We start from the raw sequence: 24,337 nt of genomic DNA on the forward strand, positions 1-24,337 counted from the left end.
ATAAAAGTTCATTTGAAGTAGATTTAAAAGTTGTTATGGAAAAACAGAGAACACTGAAGAAAAAGTTAAATTTTTGACATAATATATCATTAATTAAATACTAAATCAAATCTACAGCCCAATTAATTTCTTAAACTATATCGGTTTTATTAGTGAATCAGTGTTGTAGAAGATGATGGTGTTTACACATTGACTACAGAGTCTGTAAAAACATCAAAATGGATCATATCTGATGACACTGGAGAGTGGAGAAAATGAATTCTACCTGAATTGTTTAAATCCATTAATAGAATTAGTGACTAAACTGTTATTAAACATTTTAGATCAGTAGACGCTGTTTAGGCCTTTGAGGGTTATTTGGTAGGTCTGTTTTACTGACTCTTGGCATGTTTGAGACATTTCATGTGAACACTTTGCATTTTGTGGTCAAACTAATATGACAGGCTTTTGTCAGGTTGTGGATTAAAGAGGATAAAATTCAACATCTGACTTTTATACATTTGTCAGCAGGCTCATATATAATGTTAAGCACAGAAAAATAATGTACCTCTTAAAAATAATACATATGCTATTATTCTACTGGCTGCCTGTGGCCCTTGAACTAAAATGAGTTTAACAGCCCTGGTCTAATCATTTAATACAGGGGTGTCAAACTCATTTTCTTCTTGGGGCTACATTCAGCCCAATTTAATCTGAAGTGGGCTGGACCAGTAAAATAATAGCATAATACCCAATAAATAATGACAACTCCAAATGGTTTTAGTGCAAAAAATAACATTCAGTTATGCCAATATTTACATTTACAAACTATCCAAACAAAAAGGATGTGAATAACCTGTAAAAAATGAAATTTGTTAAGAAATATAAGTACAATTTTATCACTATTCTGCTTCGACTTATCATTGTGACATATGCATTACAGAGCCGATCTACAAAGGCACAAAACATTAGTAACAGGTAGAATATTGTTAAAATTGCGCTTAATTTACTTAAGACATTTTAGGTTATTCACATTTTATTGTTAAAGGATAGTTTGTTAAAGTAAACATTTTCATAATTTAATGTTTTTTGCACCAAATCAAAGAGAAAAAATTGGTGTTGTCATTATTTATATATTATTACAATATTATTTTTGAGTTTGATGGCCTAACTTGCACTTTGCAAATCCATCCCATGGGCCGGATTGGAACCTTTGGTGGGCCAGTTTTAGCCCCCAGGCCGCATGTTTGACACCTGTGATTTAATAAGCAAATGACCTAAAAGCCAAAGTTTTTACAGGTGCAAACACAGAAAAGCCTGTAAAAGCTTAGGCTACTTCATAACTGTCCGATTAATTGATTACAAAATAATTTCGGCAATCGACCAATCGAATAATGAAATCTGTATGGTTCATAATTTAATGTTTTTTGCACTAAATCAAAGAAAAAAATTGGTGTTGTCATTATTTATATATTATTATGATATTATTTTTGAGTTTGATGGCCTAATTTGCACTTTGCAAATTCATCCCCGGGCCGGATTGGAACCTTTGGCGGGCCAGTTTTGGCCCCCGGGCCGCATATTTAACACCTGTGATTTAATAAGCAAATGACCTAAAAGCCAAAGTTTTTACAGGTGCATACACAGAAAAGCCTGTAAAAGCTTAGACTACTCCATAACTGTCCGATTAATCGATTACAAAATAATTCCGGCAATCGACCAGTCGAATAATGAAATCTGTATGGTCTGTGGTGGAGGATAAAGGAAGTCATAATCGTCCAGAACAGGAGGATTCGGGTCTATTTGTGGACGCGGTGGCTCCCGCTGCCTCCTCCCCGGGCTGTGTGTTTATATACTGGGCTAACGTTCTGTTGACAGTGTCCGTGGCCGCGGCTCGAGGCACCGCCGCTCTGACAGTTGACTGTTGCATACCAGTAAACACACCCAAGGCTCGAGCTCCAAACGCGGCTCTCCGCGTGAACCTAAAATAGTAGAATAATGAAACGCAGACGGTTTTGTCAATGACCAGGGACCGCAGGAACCGCGTACGACCGACATTTGCTCTCCTCTCCTTCTCTCCCCCTCCTCTCGCTCTCCCCTCCGCCCTCCTCGGTCCGTCCTCCTCCCCTCCCTCCCTCCTCCCGGGGACTGAGAATGCCCGTGTTGTACTGACACAGTAGCGATACGGGCTGAGCAGACATGGAGGCCCGATTAACGAGAGAGGCCCGTGCTGACACATCCAGGCCCAGCTAACGGCGAGTCGGAGTGGACTTTGGAGCATCTCTGGAATTATTACGGATACCAGTCGCTGTAAGGAAAAGGGAATTTAGGACAGAGGAAGAAGAAATAGAGGGAGATCCATTTCGGGTCTCTGTTGATTCAACGCAGCCGCCATTTTGTTGACAGTTAGTGTTTTTTTAATAACCTACACGGCGCTGCATCACTTATTTTATATCACCGGAATATAAATCGCTGCTGTTTTTCCGTGTCTTACTAAGTCGATTAAATTACCCGTCTGTGTTTGAACCATCGTTGGAGGAATTTTGCGGTTCAGCTCACTTGCTAGTGCATCGTTAGCCGTTGTAGCTGAGATGTAGTAACACGAGTGCCTGCGAGAATGTGACGGAGATGTAAGATTATGTACATCACTTGTCCCGGGTTGTGTCATATTCGCTCGGTTTACACAAATTGTAGAATAGCTGTAGGCGTTTGGTACTCATTTGCAGCCTACAGACACTGCAAATTGTACCCATGCACAACGCTTTTTTCCCTAAATTGTCTTCAAACAGGCAGCTGATAGATGGCTAGTTAGCCGCTGCCAGTGCCATTGATACTAAATGTAACGTTAGCACAGCGTGTCTATTATTGGACGGATGGTAGCTACTAGCTAGTTACAAAATAAACATACCTTTTTACAATACCTGGGTTATATTAAGCGCCAAGTAGATGCGCCACCCTCTATACTTTATTGCTTTGTTTGTGATGCAAAGAAAATACTTCAATAGATTTCAGTAGTGGGCTTTTACCTTCTCAACTTTGTGTTTTGGGGCTGGCAAGGTTAATCAATTTTAGGACGCTAAGAGCTGTGAGCTGATAGGGATTGATATTTGGGTTGATACCTTGTAATAAACTACTGTGCACATCTGGAAGCAGGTTTGCGATTCGGTTATAGCTTAAATACGTGCAGCAAAGTGCGAATTTCAGGTAGTCGCCTTATCGTTATGGATCTGTATATAATGAAATATTCTCCATTCTAGACGCTCTCTGATGTTCATATTTTTATTTTGGCTGTGCAGCACTTGGAAGAAAAAAAAAATGTGGCCACCACGTTGATACACACGAAGGGAGGACACAGAGCAAAATAATGTGAACACCGTTTCTGATCGATTACAGAGGTGAGTGTGAAGACATTTTTGAAGGATGTTGTGTGTTAATGTTGTTGACATAGGAGTACTGACTGAATCAGGTTGCGCACTGGTCCTGTCAAACTCTCCGTGAGATTTTACGATGTTTACACACGAGTAGATGTTTGCAAAATTATTTCTCGGCTGCATGCAGACTCTGACGCCTCCTAAAGCGTGTCTTTGAGTGTGTTTTCTTTTTCGGTTGAAGCAGTAATTAGGATATGACTAAACGGCGATGAATTTGCTGAGTGATTATGAATTCATGTAGTGAAAATCGTTCGTAAACTCAGGAGTTTGTCCCTTTAGGGGTTGTGTTGACTGTACAGGAAACCGAAAGCAAACAACCTTATTTGGGTTACTCAGCCCGTTGCAGCTGGTCGACCACGTTTTTATTAAAAGCCTTAATGATCTGTATGTATAAGCACAATTCGCAGGCACTAAACTGCACATCCAGAAGGCGGGTCCATGCATTTTCTCGGTTTGCACAGACACAGCCCGTTTCCATTGGACTGGTCTGACTGACACCTGTCATTCCGCCTAATTTACTGCCACCGTTAACGCAACTGTTTAGTCTGTAGTGCTGATGAAATATTGCGATCATCACAGTCTCAGTACTTCCGCTGTGATATAATATAAACTCATGCAGGAGTAAAGGAATTTGGCCGCTCTCACCCTTTGTACGTCTCCGTACTCATATCTTTGGAGTGAAAGCTTGTGGAATGACAGGCGGGCTCTGAAGGCAGACGCCAGCCCTCATGTGAATAATGTGGGGGGTGGAGGGGCTGGATACTATTGCTATGGCCAAAGGGAAATCAGCAGTTATGAACAACGTGTGCAAAAGTGAGGAGGGAGTGAAAGAAGGGAGGGAGGAAAGAAATGGGAGGGGGCGCGGGAAGTTGTTTACTACGTTTCGGCCTGCTATGCTATTTCCTAGGTTGTGAGTCTGATATTGATTATTGATCCACTGATTTTACGTTGACTTTAGGCCTTTATTCACATTGAGTCTACATTTGTCTCTAGTTAAACGCCAGCACTTTTTCATTAAAAGTGTAAGAGAACAAGCAAAGGTATGACAGATCTGTCCTTCAAACTTTTGTTATTCTGTTTCCCAGTATGACAGTACTAAAAGAAATTATTAAAAATGAGTCATACTGGCTTTGTAAATACAAAACTTCCTCAGTGCTGAGCGTTACCACAAAATGCTTCAATCAATCACATAAAAACAATTTGGTAGTATCAGATCAGTGTCAGAGAGCAAGTGCCAGTAAATGGCCTGGATTAGCTTGTTAGAGGTGAGAGGAATGTTTTGACTTTCTGAGAGAGGCTTTTCTCTAGTCTTGTGTCAGTAGCCTCTCACGGAGTTAGGTACCACAGTGGCTTATTTTTGGCATAGCTGCTGTCAGGGAGCGGAAGCTGCTCGTATCATTGCAGGCATTTCGTATAAAAGAATGAGGAGACCATTTGTCACTCCGTAAGAAGGACACCGGGAAACAGAATCAGGGGGGTGGTGGGTGAAATGTGTTTTTGATTAAAATAAGAACACAGGGACTTTAGTTTGTGAGCTGTTACTACTGCTTTCCAAGTTTGTGAAATAAAGGAGGAAGAGGACGGAAAAGCTTAAAGAAAATTGTGAAAGAACACAGAGATTGATGGAGTGTTAAAGAAAAGAGGGAGGTGTGATTTGAGTGTGGTATGTGTAGTGAGGGGGAGTCTGCAGTTTTGAGGCGAAATGGAGTGAGTAATTGAAGTAAACACAGAAAAGAGGGCGTGGGGAACTACAGGCCAGACTCCAAAAAACGGGCTGCATTTACTGTGTGGTTCAACAAAAAAATAGTCTCTACTACTGTTTCCACAGTTATAATCCAAAACAAACTTAGTCTGGGACTCTGTGTAGGGCAGAATCCTTTTTTTTTCTCTTGCTGTGATGATTGTATGTGACGACTTGTGTGACTTTCCCAAGGCTCCATTAAGAGGCTTCTTTAGTGCTCTCCACTAATGCAGGGCACAGAGAAACCACCGGCACGTTGACGCTCTATCACTCACTCAGTTGCTGTTGGCCAAGGCTGGGAAAGGCGGTCAGATCCTCTGTCTAGTCCCAGAGGGCCCAATGTGCTGAGGTCACACTTCTGAATTGCCTCCAAATGACTTCACCCAGAGAAAGCACCTGCTTGGGGGCGAATCCGCATTAAATCACTCAGTGGCCATTGGGAACCGTAGACAACTTTATTGAATTGGGCTGTCCTCTAAGGAGCACAATTAGGAAACATGCTGCTCCTGTGCTCACATTGAGAATGAACAGTTTGCCACTATTACAGAAGAAAATATGCTGTAAAACATATCTAATTTGGCACCATATCATGTCGTATCTAGAAAAGATGTTGCAGCACTAATTATTAACTCTGGGCCTTGTGGGGTTTATAGTTCTCCAGTGGACAATTGAGAGTCCTTGAGGCGAGGGATACATCTCTCAGATCTCTCAGGTAGAAAAAACCTTGCCAGGGTAAATAGGTCACAGATTGTTACAGGTTGTGAGGACAAACACACTATAAAAAGTCACCTAGACAGGAGGAAGGGCAGCCTCTAACCAAACAGATGATAAAAATTATTTCCTCTCTGTCTCTGGCTCCCCACCATCATTCTTTATAGGGCATTTTATACTTCTTAGTTGTAGGGCATTGTTTAAGACTGTCAGTGTTTTTGATGATGTGTTGCGGTGATTAATGTGGATTTTTTTTTCCCCCTCTCTCTTTCTGCTCTACTTGTCTGCACTTCTACAGTTGAAGGACGGAGAAAGAGGGCTGGACAGCCGAGGAAGGGAGAGAAGCCACCTCAAAACAAGGAGTGCTTCGCCCTCAGCGTTATCCCCCTCCTCCCTTTTCCCTCTAAAACCTCCCCACTAACAGAAACTCTACCTGTTTTCACAACATTCTCTCCCTAGTAAATCTCAACACCCCTTAACGTTCTGATGGATCAGAAGATTCAAGGGGGAACTGCATCTCCATCCCCTCTTCTTGCGGGTGCTCCCACAGGGGAGCGGGAGAAGGAAGGAGGGGGTGGAAAGAAAGAAGAAGAAGAGGATAAGAAGAGAGACAGAGAGAAGGAGGGAGCTGGGACTGTCCCTACAGGAGGTGCAGGAGGTGCAGGAGCAGGTGGGCCAGGAGGTCCTGGCGGTGACCAGTCCCACTTCTCCATCAAAGAAAGCAGCTTGTCTGAAGGCAATGTCAAACTCAAAATAGGCCTTCAGGCAAAGCGCATGAAGAAGCCCCCGAAGATCTTGGAGAATTATGTGTGCAGGCCTGCCTTCAGGGCCACTGTGAGGCATACTTCTCGTGGAGGAGGCGGTACTAAAGCGAACCGCGCAGCAGCTACAAGTGATGGGACAGGCAGTCAGAACCCGAGTCCTACACAAGCCAGGGACAAAGAGAGGGAACAGAGTCCCTGTGTCAACAAACCAGCCTCTTCAGCAACTCCCTCTGCTAAAGCACCTACACCACCTCCACCTGCGCCTCCTTCTGCCAGCACTACCACCCCATCACCTTCCCAAGTGAATGGGAGTGCCCCAGCAAAAAAGGTGAGCAAGGAGAACATATAGAATTTTAGCCTTTGGATATTAAAGTTATCAATCTACCAGATCTGAGCATTCAGTATTCTAATGTACTACCAAATTCCCAAATGTGTTTTATGTGATTACATTACACCTGAAACATTTACATAAATAAAAAAAAATGCAATTTAGACAGAGTGCAATATCCAAATAGCAGGAACTCTAATTTATTGATTATGGTCAAATTTGTCAAAACATAATATTATAAGCATTTTTAGGCTATATATATGGCATGCAGATTATGTCCTCCATATGGAAGACAAAATGCTTGATCTAAGAAAAGTAATTTTTATTTTCTTCATTTCATAACATTTTACCGTTATAAGTTTTATATTTAATAATTCCAATAGGATTACTTTTGCTTTCAGCCCTAGAGTACATGCATTTGTACACTTGTTTAAAACACTATTATCATCAGCCATCAGTAGGCAGTGGTCACCTAAAGAAGTTACCCTAGTAATCATGTTATTGCACAAGTAAAAGGCAGAGCATAAATTGTTCTTTAGATTTCTTTGTGTTTTGTGTTGGCCTCTCTCTATTCATCATGCACCGCCCCCCATCGGTCACCCCCCTCTGTCTGTGGCGTCTATCCTCTGTCTCTGCTTGGTCATATCCTCTCCTCCCCCTTCCCTTGGTTGACCTCTCTCTCCAGCTCTCCCTCTATGTCCCCAGTCTGACCCTGATAGCTGTTATTGAGTGTAAACCCCCTCCACTGTGCATGCCCAGTTACCAGCTATGGGTAGAGTAAATCTTATCAATAAATTGCTGTTTGTAGAAGGATAAAGATTCCCTTTGCTGATTGATTGTACTTTTAGCTGTGTCTGCCAATGGCCAGATGTGGTCTGTTCAGTGCCAGATGTGCCATATCTGCTTGTAAATTTGTCAAACTCTGTCACTCAAGCTGGTTTATATATTACTTAATTTTTGTTTACGTGGAGCATACATCCTTTCTTTTTTTTTTTAGAAATTCAGCTTAACAGTGCTAATTACTAAATTACTACCTTTTATCGTCATTAATCATGTTATGTTTTGTTCTGTATTGTTTTTTTTTCAGGGTCTACCAAAGATTGATTGCAAGTCTGATACAAAGCCAGACACAAAGTCAGCCACCACCATATCTGAGAGACCCCTTAATTTGCACCGCTCTCCCCCAGACAGCAAAACACATCCCTCTGGAAAGAAAACACCCACTCCACAATCTAACCCCCGGACAGCTTCGCCTTCTCCACCTTTACCTGCATCAAAAGAACCCATCTTTGAAGGTGTCAAACCTCCTCAATACACCTATAGCACTGAAAGTCAGCGAGACAAAGACAAAAATGTTCAAAACTGGGGAGCCCCCACGGTCACTGAGAAATTAGCTCAACTCATAGCAACTTGTCCACCATCAAAGACTACTAAACCAATCAAACCTGCAAAGATCGAACCGTCTCCCCCTCTCCCCAGCTCAGGCTTCATGGCCCCCACTGCCAAGCAGCGAGACAGGGCTATGGCCAACAGAAATACATATTCAAGAATGGTTCACCTATCTCCACCACCTCCAGTGTCACGACCGCCTGGTCGGCCCTATGGTTCTAGAAACAAAGATAGTGTTTTAGACAGTTCATCTCCTCTTGCACCTTTGAGAAAGGAGGATACAGATGGGGCTGGGAAATCTAGTAGCAGCAACAACATCAGCAGCAACATTAACAGCAGCAACAGCAGTAGTCGCAGCAGCAGCCCAGCACTCTCCTATGGCAATAACCGCCTATCTGCCATGTCAAAGGACAGCAACACTGACAACAGCAGCAGTAGCAACGCTAAGCCACAGTCACGTCCTACTCACTGCATACCCCACACCACATCTTCACCATCTTGCCCCATTTCTTCATCCTCCTCAATTAACACCTCAGGTGAGCAGAGAACAGTGAGTGCAGTGAGTCATCTAGGCTCTCCTGCTCCCTCACAAGGACACCATGGGCGAGACAGTCCTGCCTTAGCAGAGGAGAGTAGTGCAAGTGAGAGGGAGCAGGACGGAGACAGCCCCAGAGACTTAACCAAGTGCCCTCCTCCCACAATATCAGGAAAGTCAGAGGGGAAAGACAAGGGGGCTAGTAATCAATCACTGCGAGTTGAAAGGGGGAAGAGCTCTAGTCCAAGTAAGCGGAGTCCCAACCGGGACAATAGTCGACCTGGTCGGAACAGCAGTCCCCCTGAGCCTTTAAGACAAAGGGCACCTTCTCCACTAGAGCCAGATTGTGATGATGAAAGCCCACACACACCTCTTAGAGATGATTCTCCTGATTCATCCATAGATTCTCCCGCAGAGCAGGACAGCAAACCCCTTAAAAAACGCAGAGGAAGGAAACCCCGCTGGTCTCGTTTTATGGGCAAGAGTCAAAGAGCAGATGATGACAGTCCCTTTGACCAGGACAAAACCAACATGCCTTTATGTACAAGCTTGGACACAACCCCACCGGCTAAACGACCTGTAGGCCGGCCTCCCAACCCAAATAAGGTAAAACCAAATCCTGTGCCACAAAGTCCAGTGTCACACTTCTTCCCAGGCCAACCTAAGAAAAGGGGAAGGCCCAAGTCAAAAATGCCAAGACTTGATGCCCCCGCTCGTGGGCGACCCCCAACTAAGCTGGCCCCCTCCAAAGTATTTTCTTCTTTTCTGAAGTCAAAAGAAGAGCAGGATCCCCCTGTTCTTCACCCAGAGGTAGACCTCAACCCCCCTAAACCTATTCCTAGAAAACGTGGACGTCCCAAGCGCCTTCCACCTACTTTACCCCAGGAGAGTCAGCCTCCTACATTGGCTCCAGAGTCAGGGGATATGGGAGATAAAAAATTCCGCAGCAAAGGAAATGGTCAGCTTATCATGAAAACTATCATAGGCAAGATCAATAAGATGAAAAGTGTGAAACGGAAGCGTATCCTCAGCCAAATCCTCTTAGGCCCAAGAACAGAGGAAGCCCCTAAAAGTTCCACAAGCACAGTAGTAGGCAATGTGGAAGCCACAACCCAGTCACTGTCATCTCTAGCTGCTTCATTTGGAGGGAAACTAGGGCCACAAATTAATGTAAGCAAAAAGGGTACAATATACATGGGAAAGAGAAGAGGCCGTAAGCCGAAAATGATGTCCAATGCCACAACTTCAACGCCACCACCTGAACCATTCCTGTCCCCGAGTACCACCTCTCCTCTCCATCATCATCCGTCACAGTCCCAGCAGCACCAGCACCTCTCCTCTTCAGAGGTTTTCCCCTCCCCCTCCCTTTCACAGTCTAGTGGAGGCCACAGTCCCATCAGCGATGCCAGCTTTGTGGAACCAGGCTCAGTGCACTTTGGAGGTCACTCTCACTATTCGAACCCTCATCACAGCCACAGCTCCTTTTCCTTCCCTCCTCCAACCTTTTCTGCCCCTAATCCTCGCAACCCAGGGCTGGGCTCATCATCAATGACGTCAGCAGCTTCCCAGAAAAAATCATCTTGTCGTGGGTACCATCACCACCATCACCATTACAGACAGCACTATCACTATCATAAACTTTCCCCCCCTAGGCCGCTCCATCCCACCTCCCCCGCCCCCCTCAGTGAGCTAAAAGAAGCTACTCCATCACCAGTCAGTGAGTCACATAGTGAGGAGACAGTGCCAAGTGACAGTGGTATAGGAACAGACAATAACAGCACCTCTGACCGTGGTGAGAAAACGGGCGGTGCAAGTGGCTTGGGTGCAATTGGGATTCCACCTGGGATGGGCGGTGGATTATTAATGCCAGGGGTCATTGGTTCAGCTTTGGGACCAGGGATGGGCCTTAACTCCAGAGGCAGGCGGCGACACTCTGCTGTGCTTATGGAACATCCCTCACCCTCTCCATCACCTCATGGAGCAAGGTCATCCCCCGATCCCAGAAGACCTCATCCAGCAGCTCCTGCCTCTTCCCTAATGGGACATAAAGAGAAACATAAGCACAAATGTAAGCGCCGGAGCCATGGGTGTCCTGGCTACGACAAGCTAAAGAGACAGAAGAGGAAACGCAAGAAGAAGTACCTTCAGCTGCGCTCCCGGCGACACGATCCAGACTTTCTCGCTGAGCTTGAGGAGATTGTGGTGAGACTGAGTGAGATACGTATAGCACATCGTACAACAGGGCATCGGCTTGGCAGTGGAATAGGCCTGGCAGCAGGACCAAGTAGAGTTCCAGGCATGGGGAGCAGGGCCCCTGGCTTAGGAGGAACAACTGGCCCTCCACCACATCATTATGTCCATAGGGATCTCCTCCCTACGATCTTCAGGGTTAACTTTGGTAGTTTCTACTCCCATCCTGCTTACTCCTGTGACCCACTGCATTATGTTCGTAAACCAGACTTGAAGAAGAAACGGGGACGACCTCCCAAACTGAGGGAGTCCATGTCTGAGGTACCATTTGTACCTGGGCTTGGATTCCCACTCTCCAGTGGTGGCTTCTATCACCCTTCTTACAGCGTCCCCTATTCCTCTGGGCCCCTGGGGTTGGGCTATTACAGAGGTTATCCTCCAGCTAGTGCTCTTTACCCCCACCCACACCACCAGTCACCCCACACGGCCCCATCACACCACTCCCATCACTCACCGTCTTTCCCTCCTCCTCCACCCACTTCTTACATGCACCATCACCATCCCTCACATCTCCTACTAAACCCCTCCAAATTTCACAAGAAGAAACATAAGCTACTCAGACAGGAGTACCTGGGAGGAGGAAGGTCCCCTGTCTTGTACCCACCCATGTCCTCTGAGCTCTCTTTTAACTGGCACCATAAGCATAAACACAGACATAAACACAGAGACCGCTGTGCTGAGGAGGATAGGGATGAAGGTGCAAGAGGGGGATCAGGGAGCCGGGCTAATGCAGGTATTTCTGACAGTGGAACATCAGGGAAGGGAGATCGAATTGGCAGTCTGGGTATGGCAGAATCTTTGCAACGATGCCGCTTTGGACGAGACACCTCCAGCAGCGGTGCCAGCAAGCAAGCAGCCACCACATCAGCCAATTCTCCCTCTTCTTCTTCATCTTCATCTGCAGACAGGTACAAGCGCAAAGAAAGCTCTATGTCCTGCCTAGGGCCCTCCAGGCTTGCACTAGGCAGCAGCTCAAAAGGCCACCACCCAGTAGAGTCCTGGTTCAGGATGGGCAGCACTGAGGCAGACTACTCTAAACTTTCACGGAGTCATGTGGCGCCTGGCCAGGGCCCCTTCTCAGATGGACGGGCTGAGGACCCAGCGGGTTGCTCAGACAGTGAGGATGAGGAGCCTCTTACACCCACAGAGGATGTAGAACCTGGAGCCCACGATTCTCCTAACCTTACAAATTTGTTTGCTTCTGCTCTCACCCGCACTACTATGAAGGGGAGCAGGAACAGAAAGACTGAAGCACCCTCAGAGACCTCCAGCTTTTCTCGCATGGATCGGACAATAAGGAAGGACCGTTCAACATCAGCAGAGAGGAGAGAGTTAGGTGAGTTATATTGTTAAGGAATTTGTAGAAATCAGCTGCTAGAACAGAGCATCAGTGGAAAAAATAGGCAGAATTTACACTCAAGGGCTGAAGAATATGAAAAAAAAACTCATTGTGATTATTCTGACAGATATTAGAATTGTAAAATGAGCTACTTTTTTAGTGGGAATGGTAATTTTTGCATTTCATTTGGGTGGCCAAAATGTAAAATGTATTATGATGTGTTTCACAGGGGTCTGCACCAAACTAGCATGCTCTCTTACGCTTGCTGAAAATTAATTACTTTCTAAGGAATCTCTGGAACATCTCAATCTGTCATCTATAATATATGCTGTGACACATCCAAAAAATTTAATTGTGAATTGGATAATGCACTTGATATTACAAACATTTTGCCTCAAATTTATTTGTATACCAAACTGACATTTCAAATGAAAGGCTACTTAAGCTGCTACGTTAAAAACTATGATTAGATATGATTAGTCTGATGAGTTTTATGTCTTGGCCCAGCTATGGTAAAAGAGTGCAGTCAATTAGATCCAGCACTGTATCCAGGACTATGCCTTTATTGCCATATGGCAGCGTCAGCTCCCAATCCTTGCTTGATCTCTATTCAGTGAGGCCCGTGTATCTCTTGAAGATCTTTCATAGTGCTGAGAAATTCTATAGTGGTTTCCTCTGTTACCATGTAACCACCTCAGTTGTGGTAGGATCAAACAGTACTGCAAACAGCTCTGTCTCTGTAGCCCTCTCAGCTGTACCCCTATTTGAACAAAGAAAAACATGGGCTGCCTGTTTTCTCAAGTCTCTAGAAAGACACAGACGCCCCATATACATACACCAGCTGACATTTGGTAGCTCTTACTAGTGATTACGGGCTTGGCAAGAAAAAGCATGTGTAATGACTTAAACTGGCTCGGCTGTGAGTGAGGATGGCCACAGTTGATGAAACTACAGCTCAGCTTACTGAAGGGGTGGATGGTTTTGTTAACTTGCTATATTTAGTAGACATTTCCCTCAAAAACCCACAAAACGAGGCCTATTCCTATCCTTTACACCGCACCTGGGTTCAGCTAATAGTCCTTATATAAGGTGCGCTGCCTCAACAATGATCATGTTACATCAGTTGGTCAAGGATTGATTTACCTGTATGTGAGCAGTGGTGGGGTGATTGTTTGTATGTCAGAATTACTTTGTGTTCATTTGCATTGCTGTAATTGAGAGAGGAAGCTGTTAAAGTTCCCAAATGTGGCGGTGTGGTCCCATAAGACAGGGTAATCCTGGATTAGAGCTCAGGACTTGAGGTCAACTCCCGGTCGCAGACTGCAGCGTGAAGGTAGATGAGGCCAAGGGTGGGGACTGGGCTGGCACGCAAGGCGAGTGAGGAGTAATGGAAGAGGAGACGCACACTGTGACAGTATGGATGGTGTGATGAGGAAAATCAGGCCTATAGTGGGGACCAACGATCAGGAACAAAGCTGCAGCAGCAGCAAGATGTAACATGAGATAGCATGTGTGTTTGCAAGCACACATTTAGATATAAAGTGAATTTTTATATGAACTGCAAATTCAGTGTTCAGCTTACCTGTCTTAACTAGTTCTGCACAATTATTACATAGTCATGTTATCGCATTTTGCATATTTGTAGTAATTATCTACATTTACAAAAAGCAGCTACAGTCTCATCTCCTCTCATCTGTGTATTTCAGATGAGGTTGACTGATAGTGGATTTTAAAGACCGATAAAACAATATTAGTTCCATATCCTATTAATTGGCTGATATCATCTGGAACTCTAACAGTCAAAATGCATTTTGCATGGAATTAACTAACGAACCATATTATAAAGTGGATAGCTGTCAACCTGAAGTTTTAAGCCGAAGTAATATGCTTCATACCTAAAGACAGATATGAATTACTTAACATCAAACTCAGAGTAATCAATCTAGGCCTGAACACCAAATTAACCATTAAACATCTAGGCTGGCCAAACCAATTTATCAGTCTATTATTGTATTTCAGGAATGAACTTTATATATTGAAGTTTAATTTGTGTCAAATCTGCCCTTCACAAATTTGTTTACAAAGCCTCAAATGGAAACAAATGTGTTTTTCATATCCATTCTAGTGTTCAGTAACAATAACAGACTCTGTCTCATTGTGTACTCCGTAAATAAACTGTTTGTAGGCTTATATAACAATAGTGGGATAAAATTAACTGAAAACATTTAAACTGTTAATCACAGTTATTTCTATGACAATTAATAAACTAAAATTTCTGTATCAGTCCTAATCTTATGAAGAGTTGACTCATGTTTCACAGTGAACATGCAATCCATCATGATCACACGTCAAGCTGTCAGCACAGCGTATGGTAAAATGACACTGGACTGGCCACAAGTAGGAGTGTTGTTTACTTACATCAATTGTTAACTGGTGCATCTTCTCCATCATATCCCGTCCTAAACTTTGAGATCTGAAGATGATGGTGGACAAGGTCACCCCCCCCCCTTTTTTTTTAAATTTATTTATTTATTTTATTTGGAGCCTGGATTCACACTCTGCATTTATATTTACTGCTGGTGATAATTACAGTACTCATCATTGTGAGCTGTGTAGCTGTAAGCTGAGGTTGGGTGGCTCCTAGACTCTAGATTTTATTTATTTATTAGGCCCTTACTGTTTTTTTAATGTGGGTACCTATAAGACACGAATGATGAAATGCACTTTTGTGTTGCAGGTGCTGGATGTATTTACAGAGATTAAATCAAGGTTTAGTGGATGTGCGCCTGCAACTGTGAACAAAATGCAGAAATATTTTAAGTTGCTTCATCTGTATCCTCAGGGCTTTTTATGTGTTTAACTCTATCACATTTTACCTCTAGCTGTTTATTTCTGACTAATGTTGATTTGCGCTTAATAACTGCCACTATTCTTAAGAGTATTATCATTTCTTGGGCATTTTGTAAAAATTTTTTACTCTGCTATATTCAAAATGATGCCTTCTTTTAAGCTAATTTTCTGAGTTGAAATACAGGATGAATGAATATCAACATCTGTCATGAAGTGTTGACAAACTCATAATAGGAATGTAACTAGAGTGTTGATATGTATTCCTTGTGATGTTGGAATTTTATGTCCTCTATTTCCTTTATCCATTTCAACATAAAAACATTAGAGTAGCTAAAAATCCTAACCTAATCTGTGTCTTCCAAAGCCACATGCTGTAATAATTTTTTATTTCTTTGACTAGGATCATCAGCTATTCAGGCAAGAGGTGGTGCCCTCTCAACTACTGAAGGGCCTGAAGGATCACTGCACCACCGGCAGCAACACCATCACCAAACATCTCTGTTTCACTCCCACGGATCGGCGTCCTCCGCCTGCCTCTCCCCCTCCCAGGACTGCTGCCTGAATGCCTCCCTGCCCCACCACTCCCATCGAGCACAGCCATCCAAACACAGCCTGCACCACGTCAACAAAATCCTACGTGCCAAGAAGCTGCAGAGACAGGCTCGCACAGGAAACAATGTGGTGAAGAAGAGGGTCCCTGGGCGTCCTAGGAAGCACCCACTGCCCTCCCCGCCGCCATCTCCGCCCCCTGTGATGGAGCTGAGTCAGAACCGGCACAGGGACAGAGAAACTGAGCGGCCGGCAGGGGCCAGAGGGTGGGAAGGGGACACTGTGACAGACGCCATTGAGTCTGTAGTCCAAGGCCAGCGGAGGAAAGGCCAGAAGAGGAAGCACTGGGAGAGAGATGGAGATGAAGAAGAGGAGGAGCTAGAGGAAGGGGAGGTAGAAGAGAGTGAAGAGCGATTGCCAGAAAGAGAGGAGAACTTGGGCAACCTGGTGCCAAGGGCCAAAGGTGGGACTGGAAGAAACTGGCTTACACAAGATGAGATCCAGCACTTTCATGGGTAAATAATCACTACACTTTAGTGCATGTATTTTATCCTTTAAACCTTGAAATTCACTGGTAAATATTCACAGGATGTTTCCCGTATGTGTTGGTATATATAGTAATGTTTATTAAGTCCAGTCGTTAGTAAAAACATACTCATGGTTCTATTTTTAGCTCAATGGAAGCCAAGCCAGATGGCCACTGTTCCCCCGAACGCCCAGGCACCGTCCCCAGGGAACAAGCTCCACCCATGCCCATAACCAGCCAACGGGAGAAGAGAGCAGCCCGACCTCCAAAGAAGAAGTTTCAGAAGGCTGGATTGTACTCAGATGTGTACAAGACTGAGGAGTAAGTAAAAAATCTGAATCCCCACTAAATAGAATACCTGACAACACATCAGGTGTAGTTTCTTTGGACCGCTGTGTTATGGTATTTATGTTTGTTACTATCTGTACCACTCTGTAGCCCCCGGAGTCAGCTACTGCAGCTAAAGAAAGAAAAGCTCGAATACATACCTGGAGAGCATGAGTATGGATTGTTTCCGGCACCAATACATGTTGGTGAGTTGATTTGTACTAAATTACAAAACCTTGGATTCGAGCATGCTCTTTTAAGTCTTTCTAAACTATCGCCAAATCTTGATAATTGTTTTCTGATTCATGTAAAAGTTTTTTTTTGAACAGCAATAATGAATAGAGATGATTTTGCAGAGTATCTCAATATATTAGTCAGCTTTCCAGGTTTGACATACTCAGTGGTTAGTCAGCAAAGTTATCCGGTTTCTTAGAACAAGTTGGACTCCCCCTTCATTCATTACAGTATAACTGTATTCTCAGAAACAGGATTTACGACTCAATAAGACATTTAAACTGTTAGCATTGTTCTACTTGACTGTATAAATATGTTTTTTATGCATTCAGAAGTGACTTCCTTTTCATTTTGTACTTTTATTTATTTTGTTCTCTCCTCAAATGTCCCCTTTTTTCCTTTCAGGGAAGTACCTGAGACAGAAGCGCATTGATTTCCAGTTGCCTTACGACATCTTATGGCTGTGGAAACACGATCAGGTGATAAATCATAAGACATACTAAGTGTTTTTATGGCCTTTTCCAAATTTAAAAGTAAAGTTTTAAAAGAGAAATCTATGGTTTGAGTAGAATAGATTAAGTATTTGTTTCTCCGTTATTGGAAAATATCTGTCTTTATAGTTCTGTTTTATGTTTCAGCTTTACAAGAGGCCTGATGTCCCCCTTTATAAAAAGATCAGATCCAGTGAGTATCCTGCTTTATTCCGCTGATCCAGCCAAAATGTAATTTGTAGCCTGATCAATTAATGTTCTTTCATTTCCTAAGTTGGTTACTTTGGAGCTGTGGCTGATGTAGTTCTTATTATGAGTCATATACAGGAATGAGGTAGATATATAACACTGTCTTTGCAGGTCATACTCTGTCATATTGACAGTTTGATGTAAATGTAGATTGGTAATCCCCTGCCTATGTGTCACAGATGTCTATGTAGATGTGAAGCCTCTTTCTGGTTATGAAACAACAATGTGCAACTGCAGAACTCCTGAGGACCACACTGAAAAAGGCTGTCTGGACGATTGCCTAAACAGGTACAGAGACAAAAATTTGAGACTTGCCTTGTAAGATTCAAGACTCTAATTAGCAGCTTCTACAAAATAATAGCATACTGAAAGAAATCTTCAGAAAGTGTAGTTTCTGGGTAAAGAGTCTTATTTTTATCAGAATCTTTCTTGTTCTTCATTAGAAGTAACCTCATTTTAAGAAAATAGACCATTTTCATATTTTTCAGAAAGCAAAACCTTGATTAATTGAATTAAGTTGATACATTACCCCGCCCCAATTATAAGTAAGGTTTCTTTTATATAGAGCCGTTTTTAAAGTATCACAGCTTAGTTTCATATTTGATCCCCTCCCCCCCAGGATGAGCTTTGCAGAATGCTCTCCCAGCACATGTCCATGTGGTGATCAGTGTGACAACCAGCACATCCAGAGACACGACTGGGTCCAGTGTCTGGAGCGGTTCCGTGCCGAGGGCAAGGGGTGGGGCATCCGCACCAAGGAGTCTCTGCGCTCTGGACAGTTTATCATTGAGTACCTGGGAGAGGTGGTTAGTGAGCAAGAGTTCAGGTAAGAAAAAAGATGTTCTAAATGTGACATTTTTAGAAATCGCTAAAATAAAAAAAGATTTAACAACATTGTTAATAAGTAATTAGTAATACGAATTAACAAGACGAAAAAAGATTGAATTGAATAGAAATGGAGTAGAAATCAGTGTATGAATAATTATTGTGATAAATGTTGTATTCATTATTTCTGATTTAAAGGTAGATTTTTGTGAAAGTCGAAGAAACCCGAAGTCATTTGTGGTTTTAAAACTAAAAATTGCATGTCATTGAAGAAATATAAAGCATTATTGCACATCATTTCAGCAATGATAACTGAACAGAGAAAGAAATAATAAAAAGAAATTCCTCTAATGTTGCACATAACAGTGTTGTTCATGTTTAGTTTGGTCACATTGGTGTCATATCTTAAAATGTAAGCAGACACCAGAAGGTGAAGCATTTCTCTGTTGTTTGTGGGTGAATTTGTGTTCCACTACTATTTTGTATCTCCCATGCAAAATCATTAAAATCTCTTTAAAAATTCCATCTCCTCTCTCTTACCGTGTTTTAGGAGCCGTATGATGGAGCAGTACTTCTCCCACAGTGGCCACTACTGTCTGAACTTGGATAGCGGCATGGTTATTGACAGCTACCGAATGGGCAATGAGGCTCGCTTCATAAACCACAGCTGTGAACCCAACTGTGAGATGCAGAAGTGGTGGGTATCATGGCAGCTTTAAACCAGTTCCCTCTTAATGTCCTTGTGGTGCTTTTGGGATCCTACCAAAGCCCAGATTTGGTTAAGCCTTGTTGTGGCCGAGCATGAGCATTTGCCACTTCGTGTTTCAGCCAAACCTGATTCAAGAATGGACTTTCATGTTACGTAGTCATGATAGAAATGATTATGCACGTCACAGGGATTACCAGAGTTCACCATATTATAAATAGTATATGTCTGTTCTATCAGAGAGAATATTAAATAGAAGGTAGTGAGAGTAACATGGAATTCTTTTAGATGGGGATGGTAAAAGCCAACGAGGTAATTTTCCACTGCTTAGTGATTGTATATGCTTTTGTTTTGGTCTTCATCACCCGTGAATAACAAACATAAAGAAATAGAGAAACAATTTTTATTGCTACCTGTTTATATCCTTGAGGGGTACTTCACCTCTCATTGAAATTAACAGAGCATGGTATGTAGCTTTAACCATGATTGCAGATGTATTGTTGTTTTGGCCCTTTGTGCCACTAAGTGTTATGTAGAAGTTTTGTCTAATATAGATTTGTACAGGGAACATGCTTTAGCCAAGGCCGTTGCTAAGTAGTTGCTGTATATGCATTATTGAAGCACTTAAATTTCAGTACCATACCTGCCACCTTTTGTAAAGATCCTTTTTTCAGCACTTCTGCATATGCTTTTATAGAAAAAATAGAGAGAGGCAGGAAATGAGAGAGAGCAGATGCAGTAAAGACATAACCTGTAGGCTTGCAAAATGTAAAATAATCATTATTTCTATGATAATTTTACCATCTCAACAATGTATAATCATTGACACCAAACTCCCATAATACGTAGTATAATTTCATCATTTTGTATTACCTATTTATTGTAGTAGTGGTCTCAGGGTATCAACATGACCAGGACAATATTTTACTACAGGCCTGAGCAATGTATTAAATTAATTCAATAAACTGAGGATTTGCTTTTTTTTTCTTCCTAAATCGCAAAATCGAGTTTCAAGATGCAAACAGTTTGTTAATAGTGAATGTGTCTCTCCAGTCATATATGGCATGTAGTTTTAGTAAAGAAAGTGTATTGTTGTCAGATTTCACTTTCAGTTTATGTAGCCAGAAATGAGTTCATTTAAGTCTGAACTTTCTCTTAAAATTGATTTAAAAAAAAAAAAAAAGATTTTTTTTTTTGGGGGGTTATGTTGGCCAGCTTTCCTTAAAATACAATTGTAAGTAAGTCCAGTACATGTATCATCTGGCAATGTTGTCCAAACTTTACATAGTACAGACTCTACCAGGTGAGATACCCACCACTTGCCACCTTTTAAAGGGACACGTGTGCCAGTTGTACTCTATTGTAAATGAGAAAGCTCTTCGTCTAAAGCCCAACCTTATTAATGTGGTTGTGCGGCGGTAATCTGATGAGATCACCTCAGTCACTTTCTGCCGCTGTTCAGAGACTTGAATGGCTTAAAGGCCTTGCACCACACCAAAACAATTTACTGCTTTCCTCAGGGATCGTTCTCTCAGCATGGCTTAATCCACTGCAGTTGTAGACCCGGCAGAACAGGCCCCACTTTAATACATGAAACCTGCCTGTTTTGTCTTCAAGAGGTGTTTTACCTACATATACAAGGCGAATCTGCAACATGTGGGAACTCACTTAAACAGTCAGAGGACTTAATTATGGACAGCTATTGACCTCAGTGAGGTGACTATAAACCTGTACCCTCTGCCCTCCCGCTCCATAATCTGCAGAAGTGGTCTGTAACATGTGTGCAAGTGCATGTGTGTGAAATGTAAAGTGGTTCCACTGAAATAAAAGACTCTGCAAGGATGGAGGATTTTCAGCACAAAGCCTGACGAGTCATCCATCTTGTCAGAGAAGAGAGATTACATGCAGCCAGGCCTTGGATACAGCTGTAGTGCCTGAAGACAATACGCTGAACCAGCTTTTTACCCCCTATAGAAGGAATAAATTATCAGGACGCTGGCAAACAGAACAGTGTGCTTTATTCTTAGAAGAATAGTGAAAGGCTGAAGCGCTGCTTCGTTTGGAGTCGGACAAAAATGGGCATTACTTCACGTTGAAAAGTTGCCAACTCAGGCAAATGAAAACTGGGGCACCTTGTCTCTTTTTGTCCTAATTTTAAATTCCCTTAATTTGATTGTGATTTTAAACCATATATGTTGAAAGCAAAGGCAGTTTACTTGAGAGATAAAAAGCTTTTCGGTGAAACCCAGAGATCAGGGTTTCTGTCATCAGCGTGTAGTTTTACACTGCATCCTGTGCTCTGTATTAGTCACTGTCAAAATCCTGGCATGAAATGATTTTGAATATTCTTTCTTGTGAGAATTTGATGCTGTTCTTGCTTGCCCTGTGGTGTCTGTTACATATTAATGTTCAGTGGCTTCCTGATAGGTCAAAGCACACCTGTCCAAATATCATAAAAACTATTCCACGTAGCTTGGTTCCTTTACGTTTGTGTATTTGCAGGAGCTTGTGAAGTGTTTTATAAATAGTATTATCTTGTGAATGCTCTTTTTAAACATCCTACCTCTCTATCCCATCTCTGTTAGGTCAGTGAATGGTGTGTACAGAATTGGTCTCTTTGCTCTCAAAGACATCAGCAGCGGTACTGAGCTCACCTACGACTACAACTTCCATTCCTTCAACACAGAAGAGCAGGTGAATCCCCAGCCACCATTCTGACCTCTTCACAAAATAGCATATCAGATACTTCATGTTTCACCCTTTGTTACTCACACCAACTTCTCTCTACTACTTTTTTGTTTGCCCTACAGCAAGTGTGTAAGTGCGGCTCAGAGAGCTGCCGGGGCATTATCGGAGGGAAGAGCCAGCGCATTAACGGCCTGCCCGGGAAGACAGGAGGGACCCGGCGGCTGGGGCGACTAAAAGAGAAAAGGAAGTCCAAACACCAGCTCAAAAAACGAGTAAGCGATAGGTGAAACACCAGGAAAGTTGTTTATATCAGGTCTTGAGTGCCTCAGATCAGATACCAGAAACAAAACCTTAATAAAGCCTCCACATACATGACTACATACTTTTATCCAGTATTTTAGGTCTGGCAGTGTGTTATTCCATTTCAGGTGCAGTGTTTATGTAGGGCATGAATGTAGCTGTGTCTCAATAGATTCTTAGTGGGCCACAAGATGTCTAAAAAATTTATGCAGTGTACCTTTAAGGGCTGAATGGTATGACCCAAAATACAGTGCTACAGTGGTACATTGACTGACTTTATAAGAGGTGCTTTAGATTAACCTACGTGTATTTGAAATTATTAGTGTATAATTTTAGTTGAAAACATGAGTACTGAGATGGATACCCTTATTTTGCTAAACACATCTTTCCATGTCTTCAGGAAGAAGAGTCAAGTGACAGCAACAAGTTTTACCCTCACCTCATGAAGCCTATGTCCAACCGAGAGAGGTATACACAAAACAATAGAAAAAACAACTATATATTACTAGTATTATACACATATGATAGTATCAACATATTGTGCCAGATAAGATGCCAAGTATTTTGCTTATCTGCTGTTTTTCACCTATAAGGAACTTTGTGCTGAAGCACCGAGTGTTTCTCCTGAGGAACTGGGAGAAGATGAGGGAGAAGCAGGAGTTGCTGAAGAGAGAAGGAGAAAGAGAAAGGGACACCAGCAGCCTGTCCATGTACACCCGCTGGGGAAGTGTAATCCGAGACGACGGCAACATTAAGTCAGGTGTGTACAAGTTAAAAGGTTGATAAGAAATTGAGTACAATAAAGGAAGTGAAGCTGTATAAATATAATGCATAACTTCTCTTTTTCCAGACGTGTTCTTGACGCAGTTCTCGGCCCTGCAGACGTCGCGATCGGTCCGCACACGGAGGCTCGCTGCTGCCGAGGAAAACACGGAGGTCACACGCACTGCTCGCCTCGCACACATCTTCAAGGAGATATGTGACATGATCACCAGCTACAAAGGTGAAAATAAAAGTAGTTGACCAACAACACCTTAACCCATGAAGACCCAGTGGTACTTTTATTGCAGTTCCCAGATGAATTTTTCTCTATATTTAACCTTTCTTAAGTGATTTATCACCATTTATTATAATATTATCCTCTTTATTTTAAGTTTGTTTCAACATAAATCATGTATTTTCCTATATGTCATTTACTGATCATGTAGATGTTCATTAAAGCTCAGTAAATTCAAAGGTTATTATATCAAAACAGAAAATTTAGGAAAAAAAAGACTTTTCCAGGAAAAATATAATTAACTAAACATAAAAAAGTGTCTTCATCTGCTGTCATTGATCCAACTCTATGCATTTTACTGGTGAATCAATGTTGTAGAAGATGATGGCGTTTCCATGTTCACTACGGAGCCTCTGAACATCCAAATGGGTCATATCTGATGACCATGAAAAGATGACAAACTGCATTTTACACCAATTATTTCCATGTATTTATAGGATTAGTGGATCAACAGGTATTGAACATTGTAGATCAGTAGATGGTTTTGGTCGATGGTAGGTGTTAAGATAAAGTAGAATCTCAGATAAGCAAGTTTTGTGTGTTTGAACTCTGGCATCCTACCACATCCGCCAGTCAGAAGCAGGTAAATCCAGTCCAGTGACTTGAATAATAACTGAACTTTTTTCCCCCATAGATTCAGCTGGCCAGACGCTTGCTGCTCCACTGGTAAACCTCCCATCCAGAAAGAGGTAAGACCCGCATACTGACTGGTTCATTCATAATCCTTTACTGTTTCCTCGACAGCGCAGTTACCATGCTATCTGCTCTATCAGTGTACAGCATCCACAGAGTGTAACAGCTTTATCTACTGCCCCACATTTCAGCCGTGACAGTCTGCGCTTTGATTCTCTTCCAGTATTGATAGTAATCACTTGGTGTCAAAACAATTGCAGCTCATTATTTTTCCTTTAGCTGCGCGGTAATAAAACTATCACGGTGACAGGTTTGTTGCTCTGTCAGCCAGCCATAAATCCATAGAAAGCTTTTGATATATTGAGGACTTTTTGCTGAAACTCAAGAATTCAGTTTGAAATGAATGGCTTTAAATGTTGACAAACCAGATTCCAG

At 42.5% G+C, this 24,337-nt stretch overlaps 1 protein-coding gene across 3 annotated transcripts in view; it reads left to right on the forward strand.

Annotated features, from left to right (window-relative positions):
- The first annotated feature begins 2,123 nt into the window (after positions 1-2,123).
- Positions 2,124-24,337, forward strand: part of ash1l (ash1 (absent, small, or homeotic)-like (Drosophila)) — a 31,870-nt gene continuing 9,656 nt past the window's right edge. For 2 of the 3 annotated variants that reach the window (XM_030146500.1, XM_030146502.1), the window contains exons 1-18: positions 2,124-2,289; positions 3,276-3,374; positions 6,161-6,954; positions 8,042-12,464; positions 15,718-16,381; positions 16,540-16,713; positions 16,831-16,925; positions 17,359-17,432; positions 17,592-17,637; positions 17,873-17,981; positions 18,313-18,519; positions 19,069-19,215; positions 21,810-21,918; positions 22,035-22,184; positions 22,613-22,680; positions 22,806-22,972; positions 23,063-23,215; positions 23,904-23,958. In XM_030146500.1, the coding sequence (XP_030002360.1) occupies positions 6,349-6,954; positions 8,042-12,464; positions 15,718-16,381; positions 16,540-16,713; positions 16,831-16,925; positions 17,359-17,432; positions 17,592-17,637; positions 17,873-17,981; positions 18,313-18,519; positions 19,069-19,215; positions 21,810-21,918; positions 22,035-22,184; positions 22,613-22,680; positions 22,806-22,972; positions 23,063-23,215; positions 23,904-23,958 (7,247 nt within the window). In that variant the 5' untranslated portion in view covers positions 2,124-2,289; positions 3,276-3,374; positions 6,161-6,348. Of the gene's footprint in view, positions 2,385-3,275; positions 3,375-6,160; positions 6,955-8,041; positions 12,465-15,717; positions 16,382-16,539; positions 16,714-16,830; positions 16,926-17,358; positions 17,433-17,591; positions 17,638-17,872; positions 17,982-18,312; positions 18,520-19,068; positions 19,216-21,809; positions 21,919-22,034; positions 22,185-22,612; positions 22,681-22,805; positions 22,973-23,062; positions 23,216-23,903; positions 23,959-24,337 lie in introns of all 3 variants that reach the window. The other variant, XM_030146501.1, reaches the window with a different exon arrangement.

This window comes from Sphaeramia orbicularis, chromosome 11 (assembly GCF_902148855.1).
Source record: "Sphaeramia orbicularis chromosome 11, fSphaOr1.1, whole genome shotgun sequence".
In the NCBI taxonomy this organism is placed as follows: Eukaryota; Metazoa; Chordata; class Actinopteri; order Kurtiformes; family Apogonidae; genus Sphaeramia; species Sphaeramia orbicularis.